Source organism: Rhinolophus ferrumequinum, chromosome 5 (assembly GCF_004115265.2).
Source record: "Rhinolophus ferrumequinum isolate MPI-CBG mRhiFer1 chromosome 5, mRhiFer1_v1.p, whole genome shotgun sequence".
In the NCBI taxonomy this organism is placed as follows: Eukaryota; Metazoa; Chordata; class Mammalia; order Chiroptera; family Rhinolophidae; genus Rhinolophus; species Rhinolophus ferrumequinum.
This window is the reverse complement of record NC_046288.1, coordinates 51,302,192-51,321,107: the sequence shown is the minus strand read 5'-3', so window position 1 is coordinate 51,321,107 and position 18,916 is coordinate 51,302,192. Positions and strand designations below refer to the sequence as shown.

General features: G+C 31.9%; 1 protein-coding gene across 4 annotated transcripts in view; it reads left to right on the top strand.

Annotated features, from left to right (window-relative positions):
* The window catches only part of DNAJB14 (DnaJ heat shock protein family (Hsp40) member B14), a 46,991-nt gene extending 29,159 nt beyond the window's left edge, over positions 1-17,832 (top strand). For 3 of the 4 annotated variants that reach the window (XM_033106470.1, XM_033106473.1, XM_033106474.1), the window contains 5 exons: positions 7,429-7,614; positions 9,200-9,294; positions 10,085-10,194; positions 11,041-11,213; positions 13,045-14,782. In XM_033106470.1, coding sequence (XP_032962361.1) covers positions 7,429-7,614; positions 9,200-9,294; positions 10,085-10,194; positions 11,041-11,213; positions 13,045-13,169 — 689 coding nt within the window. In that variant the 3' untranslated portion in view covers positions 13,170-14,782. Of the gene's footprint in view, positions 1-7,428; positions 7,615-9,199; positions 9,295-10,084; positions 10,195-11,040; positions 11,214-13,044; positions 14,783-17,006 lie in introns of those variants that run through there. The other variant, XM_033106471.1, reaches the window with a different exon arrangement.
* The last annotated feature ends 1,084 nt before the right edge of the window (positions 17,833-18,916 follow it).

Sequence of the window (18,916 nt, the reverse complement as noted above, 5' to 3'; positions counted from 1 at the left end):
TACCAGTGGGCCTATACCAGAAGATTTGGTATTCATATCATTGGGGTCCTGGAAGGAGAGCAGAAAGAGGGCATAGCTGAAAAAGTACTAAAAAAAATATGATAAAATAAAGGTTGAAAACTTCACATACGCACACTTGGCAAAAGATACAAGCTTATATAATTCAAGAAGTTGAATGAATTCCAAACAGATAAACCCAAAGAAATCCACACCAAAACGCATCATAGTCAAACTTTTGAAAACTAAAGACAAAAAGTCTTAAAAGCCACAAAAGAGAAATGACAGCTTACCTATAGGTGCAAAGCAATTCAAATGACAGTGACATTCACATTAGAAACTGTGCAGGCCAGGAGGAAATGGCAAATTTTTCAAATATTGAAAGAACTGTCAACCCAGAATTGTATACCTAGTAAAAATATCCTTCAGGAATGAAGGAGAAGTCAAGACACTTTCAGATGTTTTGAAAAATAAGAGAATTTGTCATTAGCAGACATACCCTAAAAGAATAGCTAAGGGAAGTTCTCTAAACAAAAGGAAACAGTAAAAAAGGAATCTTAAAACATCAAGAAGGAAGAAAGAACACAGTAAGAAAAATGGGTAAATACAGTGTGTTTTGCATCTCCTCTTGAATTTCTAAATTATGTTTTATATTTGAAGAAAAACATTTAACATTGTCTGAAATGGTTCTAAATGTATGCGGAGAAAATATATAAGGGAATTATATTATAAATGGGGTAGAATAAATGAAAGCAAAGAGAAGTAAGGCTTTTACAGTATACTTGAACTAATAAAATAATGACACCTGTGAGCTGTTGTAAGTTGTGTATATATAATTTAAATCTGGAGCAACCACCAAAAAGCTGTACAAAGAGATACACAGAAAACATTAGATAAGTCAAAATGGAATTCTAATAAAAAGTTCAAATAATTCACAAGAAGCCAGGAAGCAGAAAACAAAAAATAAAGTGGTAGACATAAGCCTTAACTTATCAGTAATTACATTAAATGTAAATGATCTAAGTATAGCAATTAGAAGACAGATTGGAAGAGTAAATTTAAAAAATGACTCAACTTTGTGTTATCTACAGAAACTCAGTTCATTTATAACAATATATACAGGCTGAAAATAAAGAGGTAGGAAAAGATATATCGTGCAGATGATCAAAAGAAAGCAGGTGTGGCTATGTTAATATGAGATGAAATAGACTTTAGACTAAAAAATTTACCAGAGAGAGATATTTTATTATGATAAAGGGTCAATCCTTCAAGAAGACATAACAATATAAATTTGTATGCACTGAAAAACAGGGATGCAAAATATGTAATTCAAAAACTTGATAAAACTGGAAGGAGAAATAGACAAATTCACAATTATAGTTGGAATCTTCAACATCTCTCTCTCAACAATTAATAGAACAACTAGACAGAAAATCAGCAAGAATATAGAAGAATTAAACAGCACCATTATCCAACAAAATATAATCATTTATAAAATGTTCCACTCAATAACTGCAGACTATACATTCAAGTGCTTATGGAATATACTCCAAGATAGAACATATCCTGGGTCATAAAATAAACCCCCACTAAGTTAAAAGACAGGATTCATATAGAGTGAGTGTGTGTTCTGACCACAGTGAAATCAAAGTAGAAATCAGTAACAGAAAGATACTGCAAAATGTTCACTCACTTGAAACTGGACAACGCATTTCTAAGTAATCTATGGGTCAAGGAAGTCTCAGGAGAATTTTTTTAAATACATTAAATTGAATAAAAGTATACCATTTCACAATTTGAAAGGACCAGCTAAAGCAATGCTGAGAAGAAACTTGTAACATTAAATGTGTATATTAAAATAGAGGAATAGCCTCAAATCAGTCATCTAGGCTTCCACCTCATGAACCAAAAAAAAGATGAGCAAAATGAACCCAAAGCAAGAAGAAGGAAATAAAGGTGAGAGTAGAAATCAATAAAATTGAAAACAAAAACAATAGTGAAGATCAATGAAGCAAAAGAACTAGTTCTTTGAAAAGATCAGTGAACTTGACAGACTGACAAAGGGAAAAAAAAAAGAAATGACCTTTGTCAGAAATGGTATCAGAAACAAGGATACAGATCCTGCAAACATTAAAAGGATAATACTATGAAATTTACAAATGAGATGAAATGGACCAATTCTTTGAGAAACATAAATGGTAAGAAGTCACTCAATCTGAGGTTAATAATGTGAAAAACCCTGTAACATAAGTAAATTACCGTGTTTCCCCAAAAATAAGATCTAGCCGGACAATCAGCTCTAATGCGCCTTTTGGAGCAAAATTTAATATAAGACCCGATATTATATTTATATTATATTATATTATATTATATTGTATTGTATTGTATTGTATTATATTTATATTATATTATATTATATTAACTGGGTCTTATGATAAAATAAGACTGGGTCTTACATTAATTTTTGCTCCAAAAGACGCATTAGAACTGAGTGTCCGGCTAGGTCTTATTTTCGGGGAAATACGATAAATTTGTAATTAAGAAACTCCCTAAAAGAAATCTCCATGCTCAGTTACCTTTACTGCAGAATTCTTTCAAACTTTTAAGAAAAATTAAAACCACTTGTACATAGTCTCTTCCTGAAAATACAAGGGGAGGTAACATTTCCCAATTTATTTTACAAAGTAAGTATTACCCTATTAAAATCAGACACTACAAAAAAAAAAAAACCCACAAAAGAAAACAAAACTACAGACCAGTGTTCTTCATGGAATTAGCCCAGATATCCTTAACAAAATATCAGAATTCAGCAATATATAAAAAGAATTATACATACACCCTGACCAAGTGGAATTTATTCCAATAATGCAAAAAGCTGGTTCACTATTTGAATATCAGTCAGTGTGATCTACTATATTAAAGGCTAAAGAAGAAAAATCTCATGATTTTATCAATCAGTACAGTAAAAGCATTTGAAACATTTCACCACTCATTTATGATTAAAAACTGACAGGAAAATGAGAATTAAAGGGAACTGCCTCAAATTGATAAAAGAGCAAATACAGATAACTTAGGGTAACATTATAGTTAGTGGTTGGTGAAAGACTGAATGCTTTCCTCCTAAGGTTGGGAACAAAGCCAGAGTGTCCCCTTTCACCACTCTTAACATAGTGTTGGAAATTCTAGTCAGTGCATTAAGGTGAGAAAATAAAATAAAATGCACTATACGGAAAGGAAGACATCAAACTGTCCATATTTGTAAGTGACATGATTATGTATAAAATCCCAAGGAATGGATCCCCCCAAAAATTCTAGAACTAATAAGTGAATTCTTTAGAGTTTCAGGACGTAAGATAAACATACAAAAATCAATTTCTATTGATTTAAAGTAGTAGATGTATTATATTTAAACGTAGTATATATATTAGCAGTGAATATGTAGACACTGAAATTAAAAATATATTACATTTACAATCACACACATGAAATACTTAGTTGTAAATTTAACAAAACTTGTGTAGGATTTGTATGCAGAAAGCTATACTATACTAATGAAAGAAATCAAAGAAGAGCTAAATAAATGGAATGATATAATAAATGGAATGATTTATCATGTTCATGGATTGGAAGAGTCAGCATAGAAGATGTCAACTCTCTCTAAACTGATACACATATTTAACACAATGCCTGTTAATATCCTAGCACGACTTTTTTGTAAATAAGCACAATTTTATTCTAAAATTCATATGGAACGACAAATAAATTAAATAAATAAAAAATGAATAAATAAAAATGATTTATTAAAAGAATGGAGTAGGAGTCATCAGTGTACCTGATTTTAGGATTTACTTTATGTATTAAAGTTATTAAAACAGAGTGATATTGTTAGAGGGATAGACACAGAGATCAATGGAACAGGATGGGGAACCCAGATATAGATTCATGCAGATTTACCCAACTGTTGTTTTTTTCAATTACAGTTTACATTCAATATTATGTTTATTTCATGTGTGCAGCATAGTGGTTAGGCATTTATATAATTTACAAAGGGATCCCCTGATAAGTCTACTTCCCACCTGGCTTTATTACCATATCATTTACTATAGTCCCCTATGTTTTACTTTACATCCCCATGACTATTTTGTAACTACCAATTTGTACTTCCTAATTTCTTCACCTTTGACAGAGGTACAAAAGCAATTAAATGGAAAAAAGATAACCTTTTCAGCAAATGGGTTTGGAGCAATTGGATATTCATAGGAACAAAAACCTAAATTTCATGCTTTGTACAAGAATGAACTCAAAGTGAATCATGAATGTAAATGTAGAACAACACTTTTTGAACTGTTAGCAAACAATCATGGGAGCAAATCTTTAGGGTCTTGGGCTAGACGTTGATTTCTTAGAATTAACACCAAAATCACAATTTATAAAAGGAAAAATTGATAAGTTGGACTTTATCAAAATTTGTTTAAACTTTGCTCTGCAAAGACCCTACGAAGAGGATGAAAAGATAAGCAACAGGATGGGAGAAAATATTGGCCAAGCACATATCTGACAAAAAACTAGTATCTAGAATATATAAAGAACTCCCCAAACTCAAAATTTTGAAAAAGACAATCCAGTAAGACAATGGGTAAGAGACATGCAGAGACATTCCACTGAAGATGATATACTAATGGCAAATAAGCATATTCTTAACATCCATTCATTAGCCATCAGAGATAATGCAAGGTAAAACCAAAGTAATATCACTACACACCTATCAGAATGGCTAAAATAAAAAACAGTGACAATATCAACTACTGGTATGGATGCAGAGAAACCGAATCCCTCATACATTGTTGATGGGATCTAAAGTGACACAATCATTCTGGAAAACAGTTTTGCAGTTTCTCAAAAGCCAAAGTATTCAGCTACCATACAACCCAGCAGTTGCATTCCTGGACATTTATCACAAAGAAATGAAAATTTGTGTTTACACATAAACTTGTATATGAATGTATATATCAGTTTTATTCCTAATAGCCCCAAACTAGAAAGAAAGAATCCTGATGTTATTCAGTGGGTGAATGGTGAAACAAGCTGAAGTATATCCATACCATGGAATACTACTCAGCAATAAAAATGAATGCACTATTATTGGTTTACGTAACAACTTGGATCAATCTCCAACGAATTATGCTGACTGAAAAAAGCCAATCCCAAAAGGTTCCATTTATATACTGTTATTTATGTAACAGTTTTGAAATGCCAAAATTACAGGAATAGGTTAAAGCAGTTGTCAGGGATTAAAGTGGGGATGAAGGAGGAGGAAATGGATGTGGTTATAAAAGGACAGCATGAGGATGGTGGTAGAATGTTCTGTATCCTGCTTGTATCAATGTCAGTGTCCTAACTGTGATACTGTACTGTAATTTTTAAGATTTTACCATTGGAGGAAATCAGGTATCAGGTACAGAGGATCTCTGGATCATGTCCTATAATTTCATGTGAATCTAAAGTTACCTGAAAATGAAAAGTTTAGGTAAAGAAAAATGAATAAAGTGGAAGGTATCTTTTGATGAAATAAGTGAGACTGAGGTAGAAAATGTATTTCGTTAGTCTTTTAAATACCATAATAAATTTTGGATTTAATTCTCTAGATAATAAGGAAAAAAAAATCTTGTTTGTGGGTGTAGCACAAAGTAAATGGATAGAAAATTATTCTAGTCACAATGGATAGAACAAATTGTCTTACATATACAATTATGGATTATAGCAGTATTTTACAAATACAAAATCTCTTAATGTTTGGCAATTATGTTTTAAAAAAGCAAAGCCTTAAAAATAGAATTGGATTGCCAATATAGTACTAGTTTTAAAAGTAACAGTATTATGAAATTTCCTGGAATAGTCCCTTTAGTGTATAGAGGTTAAATCCTAAAACTGATAGTGTTATTGGTAGTTGGTATTATTAGTATTTGGCACATATTGATAGATATGCTTCTTTTCTAGATAGGGGTTAATACCTTGGTGTTGTTTGTAAGTACATTGTTTGGATCTCTGATTGTGCTTTCCCACTGGGACAACATTATAAATGATGGCTGTATTTCTGAGTCCATTAGATCTATTTGAGAATCTGAAGAAAGTTTGGACCATCTCCTCAGATAAATGGACCATCCACCTACTTTTTCATCCAATAGGGTTCACAAACCATCTGAGACGTATCTCTGAATTCCAGGTTTAAGAAGCCCTATCAGAAGAAAAGTTTCCGAATGTCTCTGTATAATTAATCTTAAGGGTGATATGTCATCAGCCAACAACAACTACCTACTGAGCATCTGTTTGCTTGCACAGTACCTCTGGCAGCCACACATGGGATATAAGAAGTATTCTTAAAATAGCCCATATTTCATAAGGCTTATGATAAAAAGCAAGCTGTATTTATGAAAGGATTAATTATTGGAAGTGTCAGAATGAGAATAGGATCGTTCCTGCTTTTAGATGAAAGCATTACAAAGCTTTTGTAAGTTACCTCAAGAAGACATTTTGGTAACCAATGTACCATTGCCCCTTTATTTATACAATTTTTTTCAATTACAATTGACATACAATATTATATTAATTTCAGGTGTACAACAGAATGATTACACGTTGATCGCCCTAATACCATTACCTCTTTTGGACATGGGAGTATGAGATGGAAAATAGAATTCTTTATAAATGAATATCAGCAGCAAAGTGAGAATGGAAAATTGAGACTATCTGGATCAATTCAAAAACAAATTCAGACTTTATGCTGAACCATGGGGATAATGCAATGAAAAGACACAGTCCCTACACTCATAGAGTTTTAAGAGGAATAACTTGTTCAGGAAAAGAATGAAGAGTAGCTAACTCTGGGTTGGAGTATGCAAAAAAGAGATTTATAGTGTAGGTTGCTTAGAGAATACTTGCAGTACTGAAAAATAAAATTGACCTTGACCAAGTTTCCTAACTGTTTTGAGCCTCAGGGGGCTCATTTGGATAGTGGAAATAATAATGGATAATATAGTAAGGTATTAGGTTCAGAGCCTGGCAGTTGGTAGTTACTGCTATTATTGATTTGAATGGAACTAATGAATGACTAGATTACAATACTCAAAAATGAAGAAGCAGGATAATAGCAGATGCAGCACAAGTGTCAGAAAGCAAGATGGACATTCTTTTATGTTTAAGACAGACAGTAGGGAGACTAGCCTAGTACAAAAAATTGTATTGGGAGGTAGTATATGTAATTGAAAGCAAGTATAATACCTTTAAGAGAAATTGCTACTGTTTTACTATTTTCTTGATGAGCTTCAAGTAGTTTTTTTTGTTGTTGTTAACATGACAGCAGTTTTTATATGGGTCAGTCTTATAATATAAAAACTTTGCTTACCAACTTTTATTTACTCATTACTTTTTCAGAGATTGGAAACGCTTATGCTGTTTTGAGCAATCCAGAAAAACGAAAACAGTATGACCTGACAGGCAATGAAGAACAAGCGTGTAACCACCAAAACAATGGTAGATTTAATTTCCACAGAGGTTGTGAAGCTGATATAACCCCAGAAGACTTGTTTAATATATTCTTTGGTGGTGGATTTCCTTCAGGTATTTTAATATTAATTATAAAATATAATATTTTATGAAACTAGAGATTCTCACCTCCGGTTAGGCTATTTAGGGCTTTATTTAGAGCTTTATCTACCTTCTTCCTTTCATTTCTTATAGTATTATTATCCTGTGATGGTTTTTTATGAAGGTAAAAAACCTGTGATGGTTTTTTATGAAGGTCAGACTTACTACTTTTACTATAAGTATGCCTTTTTCCTAGAACATATTTTAATTAAGAAAATAAAAAGAAATGAAGAGTACAGACATTCTGTATTTTGTATAAAGCTGAAGAAAGGATGTGTATGTTAGAAATCCAGTGGCAATGTCTCAGTTAAGTGCTATTACAACTATGGGTGACATAGATTGACATAGATTCTCTGGAGTTCTTAGTAGATAGTCTATTAATAACATTATAGATTACTGATTTGGATGATGTATGTGGAGGTACTTTCCACTGAAATACTAAAATGTCTGGTTTATAGGTTATATAAAAAGTGAGTTTTTAAAATTACATTGAGATAGAAATAATTGCTTGAACTAGGCTATCAAAGTAAAATACTGTAGAAGTACTATCGAATCGATTTTATAGTACCAGCATAAGTATTGAACTCTGCTTACATTTACTGTGAGTTGTTTGTATGGAAATTATTTTTTTTTAAGACCAGCTCCTCTAAGGTGTTTAAAATTATAGCTCCAACCTCATTTACATTTCCTTAAGATGCTAAGTTTAAACATTGGAGAATCTTTATGAACGTAGCAATATAATTTGGCCGGGTGGACCTATATGAATATTATTGAGAAAGATTGTGGTCATTGATAGGGCGTTTTATAAAGAATCCTTGAATGAAAGAGATTGCATAAGTACAAATTAATGATTGAAAATATAATCTGTATTTTGACATACTAGATTACACAATTACCTCTCAGAAATGTTATTCAGAGTAATAATAATTTTGACTACAGATAAGCTAGGAACAATCAGAAATCTTTCAGGTAATAGTGAATTTTCTGATAGTTGATTCACAGTTCTTTTGCTTTTATAACAGTTTTGTCAGTGGTAGCCATTTCTGGTTGGTCACCTTATTTGAAAACAACTTGAGTGTCCATCAGCAAAAGAATATTTGAATAAATTGTGGTCCACATATACCATAGTATATTTTACAGCTGTTTTTTCAAAAATAGATCACTGTGTTTTGATTTTTTAGAAATATATGTGATACGGTGATAAATGAAGAAAGCAGAGTTTCAGAGTAATGATCCAAGGTTTGTAAAAGCAATGAACCACAACAAAAGTCCTCTATGTATACAGTATTAGGGAGGAACTCATATTCAAGTTTTCATAAAGAAAGAACGTCTACTTTGTTTTAAAGGAAGCAAAGTTTGGGAAGAATCATTCCTGTTTCCATCCACCCTTCCATCACAAGAGGAGAAGGCAATAGGCATCCATTTCTCAAACATGCATTATTTTAGTAATTAAAAAATTAAATATAAAGAAAATAAAAAAATATTTTATTTGTAAAAGAAAGTATAATTTTTAGTCGTAAGTGCCCTCCCTGATCTAACCTTGCGTTTAATATTTTAGGTAATGTACATTCATTTTCTAATGGACGAACTGGTTACAGCCATCAGCACCAACATCGACACAGTGGCCATGAGAGAGAAGAAGAAAGAGGAGATGTATGTTCATGATATGATTAGAAATGATAAAATGGCAAATGTCAGCTTAGAGAAAGCAATTAGAGTTGTCTGAAAATAGGGCAAGTTGTGTTAAAAGGAAATAATGAGTTTTCTTAACAGAATTGTACAGTAGAGACTAGACTATCCCTTAGGGATACTAGGGAAGCAGGGGTAGAAGTCACGGTGGGGGCAGTTTGGGCAATATGACACCTTCAAATTTGGTATTCTGTGATTCTAGTGACGATAGTCTATACAGTGTGTATGTTTTGAAGGTAACTTATTACTGTTGGTCCTAAAGAATTTAGAATTTATATTAAAAACTTAAATAGGATGTAACTTTCAACTTGTTCTAATGCAGTTCTACCTAAATGCACACAGCAATTAAATTACGTAAAGTAGAAAGGTAAGTGGAAAGAGTACTAGACTAGAAATGAAAAGGCCTGGGCCACCACTCTGCCACTCATCAGCTTCCATATTCCACCCTCAAATCCAAAGTAAAAACAGTTTTGCAACATGATGCCTACTGATAGAGTCTCTGTGGCAGAAAAGGAGAACTCATCTGTCAAATGAGATCAGGTTGTATCAGTGTTTTCTAAGTCAGGATCATTAGGTGAAGCACTGGGAAAGCTGTATTTTTGAGAATCACCCCAGAAAGTTGGTGTATTCAGTCAGATTTGAAAGCACTGAACCGAATGATCTCAAATGTCCTTTCTTACTCTAAAAATGTATGACAATTTATTGATAACTACACTTATATTACAATTTGTTATTCTTTGGTGATTTTTTATAGGGAGGTTTTTCTGTGTTTATCCAGCTGATGCCCATTATTGTATTGATCCTCGTGTCATTACTAAGCCAGTTGATGGTCTCTAATCCTCCGTATTCCTTATATCCCAGATCGTAAGTAGCTAAGTGAAGTTTTACAAAAAAGAAATGTTGTTGTTTCTTATCTGGCTTTCTTTAAAGGGTCTTGTGCTGTTTTAAACCTTTTAAGTGCCAAATCTTCTATTACTACAAATGTTATCAGATTTTAAAATGTCTAATTTTTAAAATAGTTACTCAAGTGATAAATTTATATCATTAGTTTATGTCAGTTCCACTGTGGATAAAGACAGAAGTGTTATGTGCTATATTTGAACTTGATAGCAATTTAATGTAATAGGTAATGTGTTGACATTAAAGACAAAAAAAAATACTTTAAAAGACAAAAATAGAATTGTCATTGATTTATATAGATTTATGTTGTTTATGTTATTATGTCACCCTTCTGTTTATAAAATAGTGACTAAATAAAAACAAATCTTTCTGTTATATGAAGTATTTTTGCACTATATACTTTATATATCAGAAGGCAGGACATAAAATAAATTTAATGCAGCATCCATTCTAGAAAACTTTAGTGTAATACAATGAACATATAGGAAATTTTGTAGAATCATACTGCTAGGAAATTTTGTAGAATCATACAGTATTAAAAACATATTGGTCTAAAAATAAGAAATAACTTTTATTTCTTCCAAATAAGATTTTTGTTACAAGAACTTATAAGAATGTAGTATATTAAAATACGATTACTTTTTTATGACATGAATGGTAGTGGTCAGCAATTTGAGACCATGTAAATAAATGATTACCAATAATAACTTTTTAATTATTTTTAATTGTTTTTGTTAGTTTGATTTATAGTAGCAGATCAGAATGTACTATTTTAATTATAAAAATAATGATCAAGCATTTCTTTTACAGTGGTTCAGGGCAGACTATTAAAATGCAGACCGAAAACTTGGGTGTTGTTTATTATGTCAACAAGGACTTTAAAAATGAATATAAAGGAATATTATTGCAAAAGGTAGAAAAGAGTGTGGAAGAAGATTATTTGACTAACATTAGAAATAACTGCTGGAAAGAAAGACAACAGAGTAAGTGTATAAAATGTTTAACATTTAAAAACTTATTCAGAGTCTTGGGAATTAATTACTGTGGATTTCCCTACTCAAGGAATGTTGTAGAATTGACTAGCACATAATTGGAGCTCAATACTTAAGTGAGAAAGTATATCTTAATGTATAGGTGGCCTATACTATAACAATGTTTGACACATAGCAAGGTAGTAAATGGTATTTGTGTTATTGTTATGAATAACTATTTGGTTGATTAAGAGAATATACCATCATTGGGACAATTGGTGGAATTTGAATGTGGACTACATATTAGATGTTAAATTTCTGAATTTGAAAATTGTATTGTGGTTATATAAGAATGCACTTGTTCTTAAGTAAAACATGCTGAAGTAATTAAGAATGAAAGGTCATGATATCTGTAACTTACTCTCAAATGGTTCTGCAAAATAATAACCACCACCACAGTAACAGCCCTTATAGAGAGAGCTAAAGCAAATTTTACAAAATGTGAAGAATTGAACAATCAAGGTAAAGGGTTCTAGGGTGTTTATTGTAGTAGTTTTCATTTTTGTGTAGGTTTGAAATTTTCAAAATGAAATTCAACAAATTCAGCATATCTATAGCTTAGTGGTTTTGAATGAAGATGGAAGTGCGAGGAGCTCAGCTCAGTATAACAATCCATTGACTGAATGTTTCACTGGTTGATTAGAATAAGATCATCTTGTTTTATAAATGTCATTAAAAAGATCATTGGCCAATGTATACTCTTTTCCCAGGGTTCTTCTGTTTTGGAATCACTTCTAACGCTAATATCTATTGGTAAAATAGGTGTGTTATAAAATACAAATAGTAATTTGAGGTAATGGAAGGGCGATTAGGCTGGGAGTTGGAGGAGATTTGGATCGGAATCTAGACTCTGCCATTCACTAAGCCTGTGAACTTTGGTTTATCTACCTCATTTGGTATAAGAATCAGATCCAAGTGCTTCATTTGTAAATAAAAGGGGTGGAGTGATTTTTATTGACCGAATAAAGATCGTTTCTAAAGATATTTACAAATAGAATGCACTCTTACTTTTGAGTATGTTTTGTTTGTGGTTCTGACTGATGTCCTCTACTTTGGTCACTGTTTTCCAGAAAGTAACCAATTTTTTTTCGTTTTTTGTTACATCTTCTTTAAGTATGCCACCCCTTCCTTAGAAGTGTTAACAAACAGTGAAGTGGCTGACAGTAACAGGAAAAAATAAGGGAAACTTCCCTGAAGAATATTTGATTTCTAGTTCATTTATTTTTCTTTAGTGATGCTTTCCACACACTGAAGAAGCCTCAGAAGTACTTACTTGCTGAATGTCACTACTATGATTGTAGAAGAAGCTCTTTTTCTCGTTTGTTTTCCTTCATTAAGGCCATTATATAACTTTTTAATTCAAGCAAACTCAGAACAAGATTTCAAAATTTTCTACTTCTAAGTCTTGGCATAATTAAATAATATGAAGCCTTAGCAAAGGGTCACAGCACAATCAGTAGCAGTAATAAAGAGCATATGACATCTTTAGGATAAGGAGTCCAGGTGACGCTTTAGAGCAGTAGTCTTTAAACCATTGGGGACATGAGTGGAAGGAAGGAGTTGTAGGACTCTATCCTTCCTTCTTATCTGGAGCAGCTCTGTGCTTGTTTACATGCGAGGCTTCCAAATGGCTTTTAGGAGTTGCATTTGGATTTCTTTCTTTAAAAATGTTCAGTAAGGTAAATATATTGAAAGGCTTCTATGTAGCAGCATCATTTGAATTTAAACAAATAGGTGATCTAAATTACTGTTTACTTAGCAAAATATTTTTGTTTGTTAATAGAAGGAGATATGCAATATGCAGCCAAAGTGTACCGTGATGATCGACTCCGAAGGAAGGCCGATGCCTTGAGCATGGACAACTGTAAAGAACTGGAGCGGCTGACCAGTATTTATAGAGGAGGATGAACTGGAATTTCATTTGTATCTTTTAGCATACTCTTCATTTTTTCTGTGAGTTTAGTTTCATCATGAGAGCAAGAAAAAGATTTGACGTAAAAACTAAACTGAATATTTGGTCCCTGAAATCTTGGACTGTTTAGGATCTACTGACTCCTTTAAATAGTAAGAAACTGAAAACTAAAATTAATATTTTAGTTATGCTTCTGCAATTATTTTCACTTTAAAAGCTTATATGATTACTAACTAAAAAAGTCTCGAGAAAGGATTATCACAGCTGTAGAGGTTTCCAATTTTAGTGATTCTCCATTTTTCCCCTTGTCATGTAAATATTTATGGAATGATCACTTTGTGTACATACAGGTTATTGCCTTTTTATTTAAATTCTTTTAGTGTTTAGCTCCATGAGACACTTCAGTTTAAATTCATGGAATAAATGTTCTATGACAAAATTACATTTTCCTTGTCAGATGTCGAATGTGTGGAGTTTAAAACAATGAAACTTTTTCAAAAAGAAAAGAAAAAACAAAAGCTCTTTAACTTTGTGTAAAATCTTGTAGCATTATCTGCTTAGAGGGAATTGATATTTTTAATAGTGCCATTATATTCCAAACTATATATCGAGATAAATGAACTGGTGTAGAGTATCAGTTTGCTATTTATTTAGTTTTATGAATGGCTAAGCCATGTGTAGAAATGAAATGCTATACAGATAAATTTTAAAGAAAATATGAGGAAATGGCTATTAGATATTAAAGAGTCTTCAGCAGTAAATTGCAGTTATGTCATTTGCAATTCCAATAATTAAAACGCCCCCAAATGTTCATATATACGTGTCTTTGAAGGCTGCTAAAATTTATGAAGAAGAGGACCTACCTGTTTTTCCCCCATGGAAATTTGTTCTTTCTTCTTAGTAATCATTTAATCAGGATCCAAAAGTAAATGGGTTCTTCCACAAATACGTGATAAGAAAAATTACTACTTTGCTTTGTGCCTTTTAACCTGATTACCGACTCTTAAACACGTAAGTAGATTACAGCACTTATTTGATCAAAGCATGATCTGTTTGGCCACATGCAACAGTGAGCAGAAATATAGCAACAGGTAGAATAGTGATTTATAGCAAGTTATTCTTACAAAATTCTGAGCCAAAATCTGTTCACCACTGAATAATTCAATTAATCCTGTAGGAATAAGCTCTTTATACTTAAATCCATAATATAAATTTGAAAAGTCTGCTGGAAATTGAAGTTTTTGGTGCCTGTATATTGGGTATAAAACTTTTATTTCTAATCTTCTATGTTCAACAGTTGTAATATTTTAATAATTTTTGTTTCATACTCAGTTAATGGGACATGAACACATCTTTGGTAGTTTTTTTGTGTGTGAGAGAATGCTAGAGTAGCAGTATTCGTTTGTTTAAAGATTTTTTTTTCTGAATGTAGTTAAGTTAAACATCTGTTGAAACTTAAAATGAGCATTCTTTTAAAAATGTTCTCTTGTGTCCCTTTTCCAGATGAGTCAGTAGAAGTACCTGATTGAATTAGTAGGTGCAACTAAACAACGTCCTGTCCTAAGAAAACTGGACAGCTCAACCAACTTTCTTTTAGAAATACTACCTTTAAAAAAAATAGCAGTGCTTAAAAGAAAATACAGTTTTAAATATTCTCTTTGGCCTGTGGAACGAATTTTTTAAAAAGGTCATAGCATTCTAATTAACTTTGAATTTCCATATGCATCAGAAAACTTATAAAAATTTAAGTGAAAAATTTTATCCATTCATTTTTCCATTTTAATGGGAAATTTACACGATTGTGGTTGATTCTTACATGACTTGAACTCTTGATGACTGATTCTTTTTCCCTTAACCCTGTCTTTAAGGGGATAGATGAAGTTACCAAATTAAGTGAAGTTATGTTATAAAGTCATACATGGCTTTTGGACAGTATTATATTTCAGTTGCATTGCTGCATTCCATTTTATTTCATAAAATGTTTGGGGAAATGTGTTTGATAAAATAAAATTTTCAAACACTTGTGGGAAATGACTGATTGAGTGCCTGACAATTTAAGCTACATATAGAGTATTCACGTAAAGATTAAGTTCATAGTGTCACCTATATTATGTTGTAAAGGCCCAACCAAGTGTGTTAGAATTTTGGGTTAAAAAAGTCTTAAAAATCCCAACATTTTGTCTCCTTATTTTTAGCTATATAAGCTTTGCAATTTCAATTGAAAACTTGTACTGTTCATTTTAATCATTGCCCTCACTCTTTTAAGTATTGCTTTACTTGTTTCTCTTACTGATATTTTAGAAGTTTGACAGCAATTACATTTATGAATGCTTTACAGTTTTATCCCTTTTTATACATACACATAAACACTATTGTCCTTGTGAGGATTTGGGGAAAAATAGTACCATTTCTTCTCCTTTTTTTGATTCCTTAGTTCCCAAATAGACTGGTGCTACTAAGTTTCAGAATTTATTTTGATCAAATCTGATAATTTAATTCTCATCAATGAAAAATGTCAAATTATAATCCATCTAATAAGTGCAAACAATATATTTTGGAAACAGATTTCATTTGAATGCTTAAATAAGTATTTGTTTCATAATCGTTAATGCTTATTTATAATTTGCAAAGATTTGCTAGAGAAAAGAAAGTCCTTAAGGTATATATATGCCAGTGCATTAAGCCACTCAGCTTTTGTGTCAGCTCAGGTGTTAAAGGAACAGTAATGTGGAATTCCAGCCCTTTACTGTAATTGCACTTTTATGTTTACGTTTTCATCCTGTTAAATCTTCAGTTACAGTAGTATGTAAAATAGTTACCAAGAGAAATGATTAACATCTTGATTTCCCTTTGTTGACCTGTAATCTTTTTAAATGCAGTTGTTACTTAACAAATGTGACATATTAATATTATTTAATAGTATATTCCTACATATTCATAAAAAACAAATCTCCCGCCTGTATTAAGGCAGTGAAATATTTCTTGATATTGGCCTGAAGACCAAATGAGCCATTTTTCCATTTAAATAAGTACTTTATAAAAGGACCAAATAGTTCAGGAGAATTTGTGCATTTATTTAGCTTCCCCATATAAAGCTTAGGGTTAGTATTACCCATATTACTGTCTCCATCCTGAGTGGAGTAAACTAAAAGGGCATTCATAATCTTTTTTCTTACCTGAACAGAAAAACTTCCGAAAATGAACAATAAATCAGAAGTTTAATCTTTACTAAATAGGTGAAAAAAAAGTGTCTAATGGCCACATTGTACTACTGCCTAGTTAAAATCCATAAAATTCTCTATAAACCAGTACAAAAGAAAACAGTCATCTGATAATAACTTCCAAATTTTTTATTCCAATTTTTAATTACACAGAAAAAGTGTGTAGAATGAAGAGCTTCAAGGAATTTTTAATAATCTGGCAGGCAACACAGTCCTGGAATTCAGACATCCTTTTTGGTTTCATTACTATTAAGTAGATACTTTCATAAAAGTGGAAACATTTTCCCTCAAAACATTATTCAAAACATACTCCTTATATTAAGGATTATGTAACCACATTTTTTTGTAAATTCCCTGTGTGTCACTTTTTCCTGTTGGTACGTGATCCCTTATTTAATTTTAATATCTGCTGGTTTTGGGGCCAATAGATTTGTGAATATTCTGTGGATGTGTCCATGTATAGCTGTACATATATTTTTTTTTCCAGCTATTACCTCAAATGTGTGATTGTTTAATATATATGACACTATGTTTGCACAGAGCAGGGCTTCCATTAGCAGTGAAGATATATACATATATATGGGGTTTTTTTGTTTTGTTTTGTTTTTTAAGGAGGACGCAGCTCACAGTGGCCCATGCGGTGATTGAACCGGCAAACTTGGTGTTATTAGCACCACGCTCTAACCAACTGAGCTAACCGGCTACCCCAGCAATGGATATTCTTATTTCTAACTTTGAAAATCAGTCCACAGAATTTCATTGGTGTGAATTTTTCCTGTTGATATTTTCCATATTTTAAAACAGAGATTCCTATTATAAGTCCCGTACTTCAAATATAATTGTACCTTTCTGTATCTAGCAATCTGGAAATATGTAGGGCTAAGAAGTGTTTATTGAAATGTCTTAGTTTGGTACAGTATGTTACTATTGAATATTGGAATTACTGGTTGCCAGGCTGTCTAGTAACTGTGTAACAGATGACACTCGGCATAAATGGGAACAAGTCTCATTCACTTTAGCACAGGAATTGGGACATTCCAATCTGATATTCTATTTTGCCATTTAAGAGCGTCACTAAAATATGGATTTTTCAGTAACATTGGAGTATTTTAAGAATCAATTTCAAAATGAATTGTTTTTGAGTTGGGTGACTATGCCAATGAGAAGAAACTCACGCATAAACATTTTATAATTTATTTGTATTAAGAAATGCTTCTTACCTATTTTTGTTTTTTTGTTTGTTTGTTTTTTGGTTTTGGATTGCTACATAAAGACTTTCCATGTAAAGTTTAAATCATGTGTTTTTCAAAGCTGCAGGTAATTTTCAAGCTGTGATGGAATTTTAATGGAAGCCTTGTATAAGTTAAATGAAGTGAAACTGGTAAAGGAAATCTTTATTTGTCTCTAGTGCATTCAAGATTATATAATTAGATTTAAAAATGAAATGTCTGATTTGTAAAATATTTAATGTTATATCAGACTTATATAAAATAAAATTTTCTGTGTGAGAACTCTGTTAAAGAAAATGAATTTGATTTTTAATGAATGTTCTGCTGAATGATTTATGAATTTTTGTTTTTCAGTCTCTGCAGTTTATCTCAATATAGGAATAAAAAGGTCTCTTCTCACTGTAAAGGATTTGTTTTTATCATGTTTTCTATTCTTAATATGCCCTTTTATACATTCAACCATTCAATAAATGTATGAGTACCTGCCATATCCCAGACAGTGAACTGAGTGCTGGGAATTAATCACTTAACAAGATAAAAATCCATATGAAGTTTACATCTAGCAAGGAATATAAATGCCAACAAAATAACTAATTATAATTAATGATGAATGCTGTAAAGAAAATTACAAGGTATAGTGAGCATGTATGTAGAAGATTTGACCCTGGGAGGAGTAGGGAAGGTTTCTCTAAGAAAGTGAGCTGAAGCTGAAACCCAACAGATGAGCATAGGACTGAGATGAATGCTAGTGAACTGTTTCAGGCAGAGTGTGCTAAGTTGATAAAGTCATAGAAACTTTAGGGAAATGAAAACAAACTTGTATGATTATGACATAAGGAAGCCAGGGTAAGTTAGAGAGTTAAAATAAGATAGGGGCCAAATCCTGTAAGACCATATATAAACCATGATGATGAGAATTAGACTTTATTCTAAATGAGTAGAAAACCTTTGTAATTTTTAAGGAGGGCGTTATGTGATGAGATTTGAGTTTTTAAAGTATCATTTTAGTTGCCGTATGGAGAAGACTGGACAAGCAAAGGTTAATGTAGGAAAGATAGGAAGTTAAAGGAAAGATGATCGCCTCTTGGACCAGAGTAGGAGCATGGGTAACTGAATGATTCTGAGAGAGACCAGGAGGCAGAATCAAGAGAATTATTTGGTTGATTGCATTTGGGATAAATGGGGGCAGCAATTAAAAATTTAAATCTGGCTAGAAAGGGAGTAGGAAAAAAGGGTAGTAGCTATAAGATGATGTGGTTTCTAAAGAAGGCTTTTATTTTTTTCCATTATTAC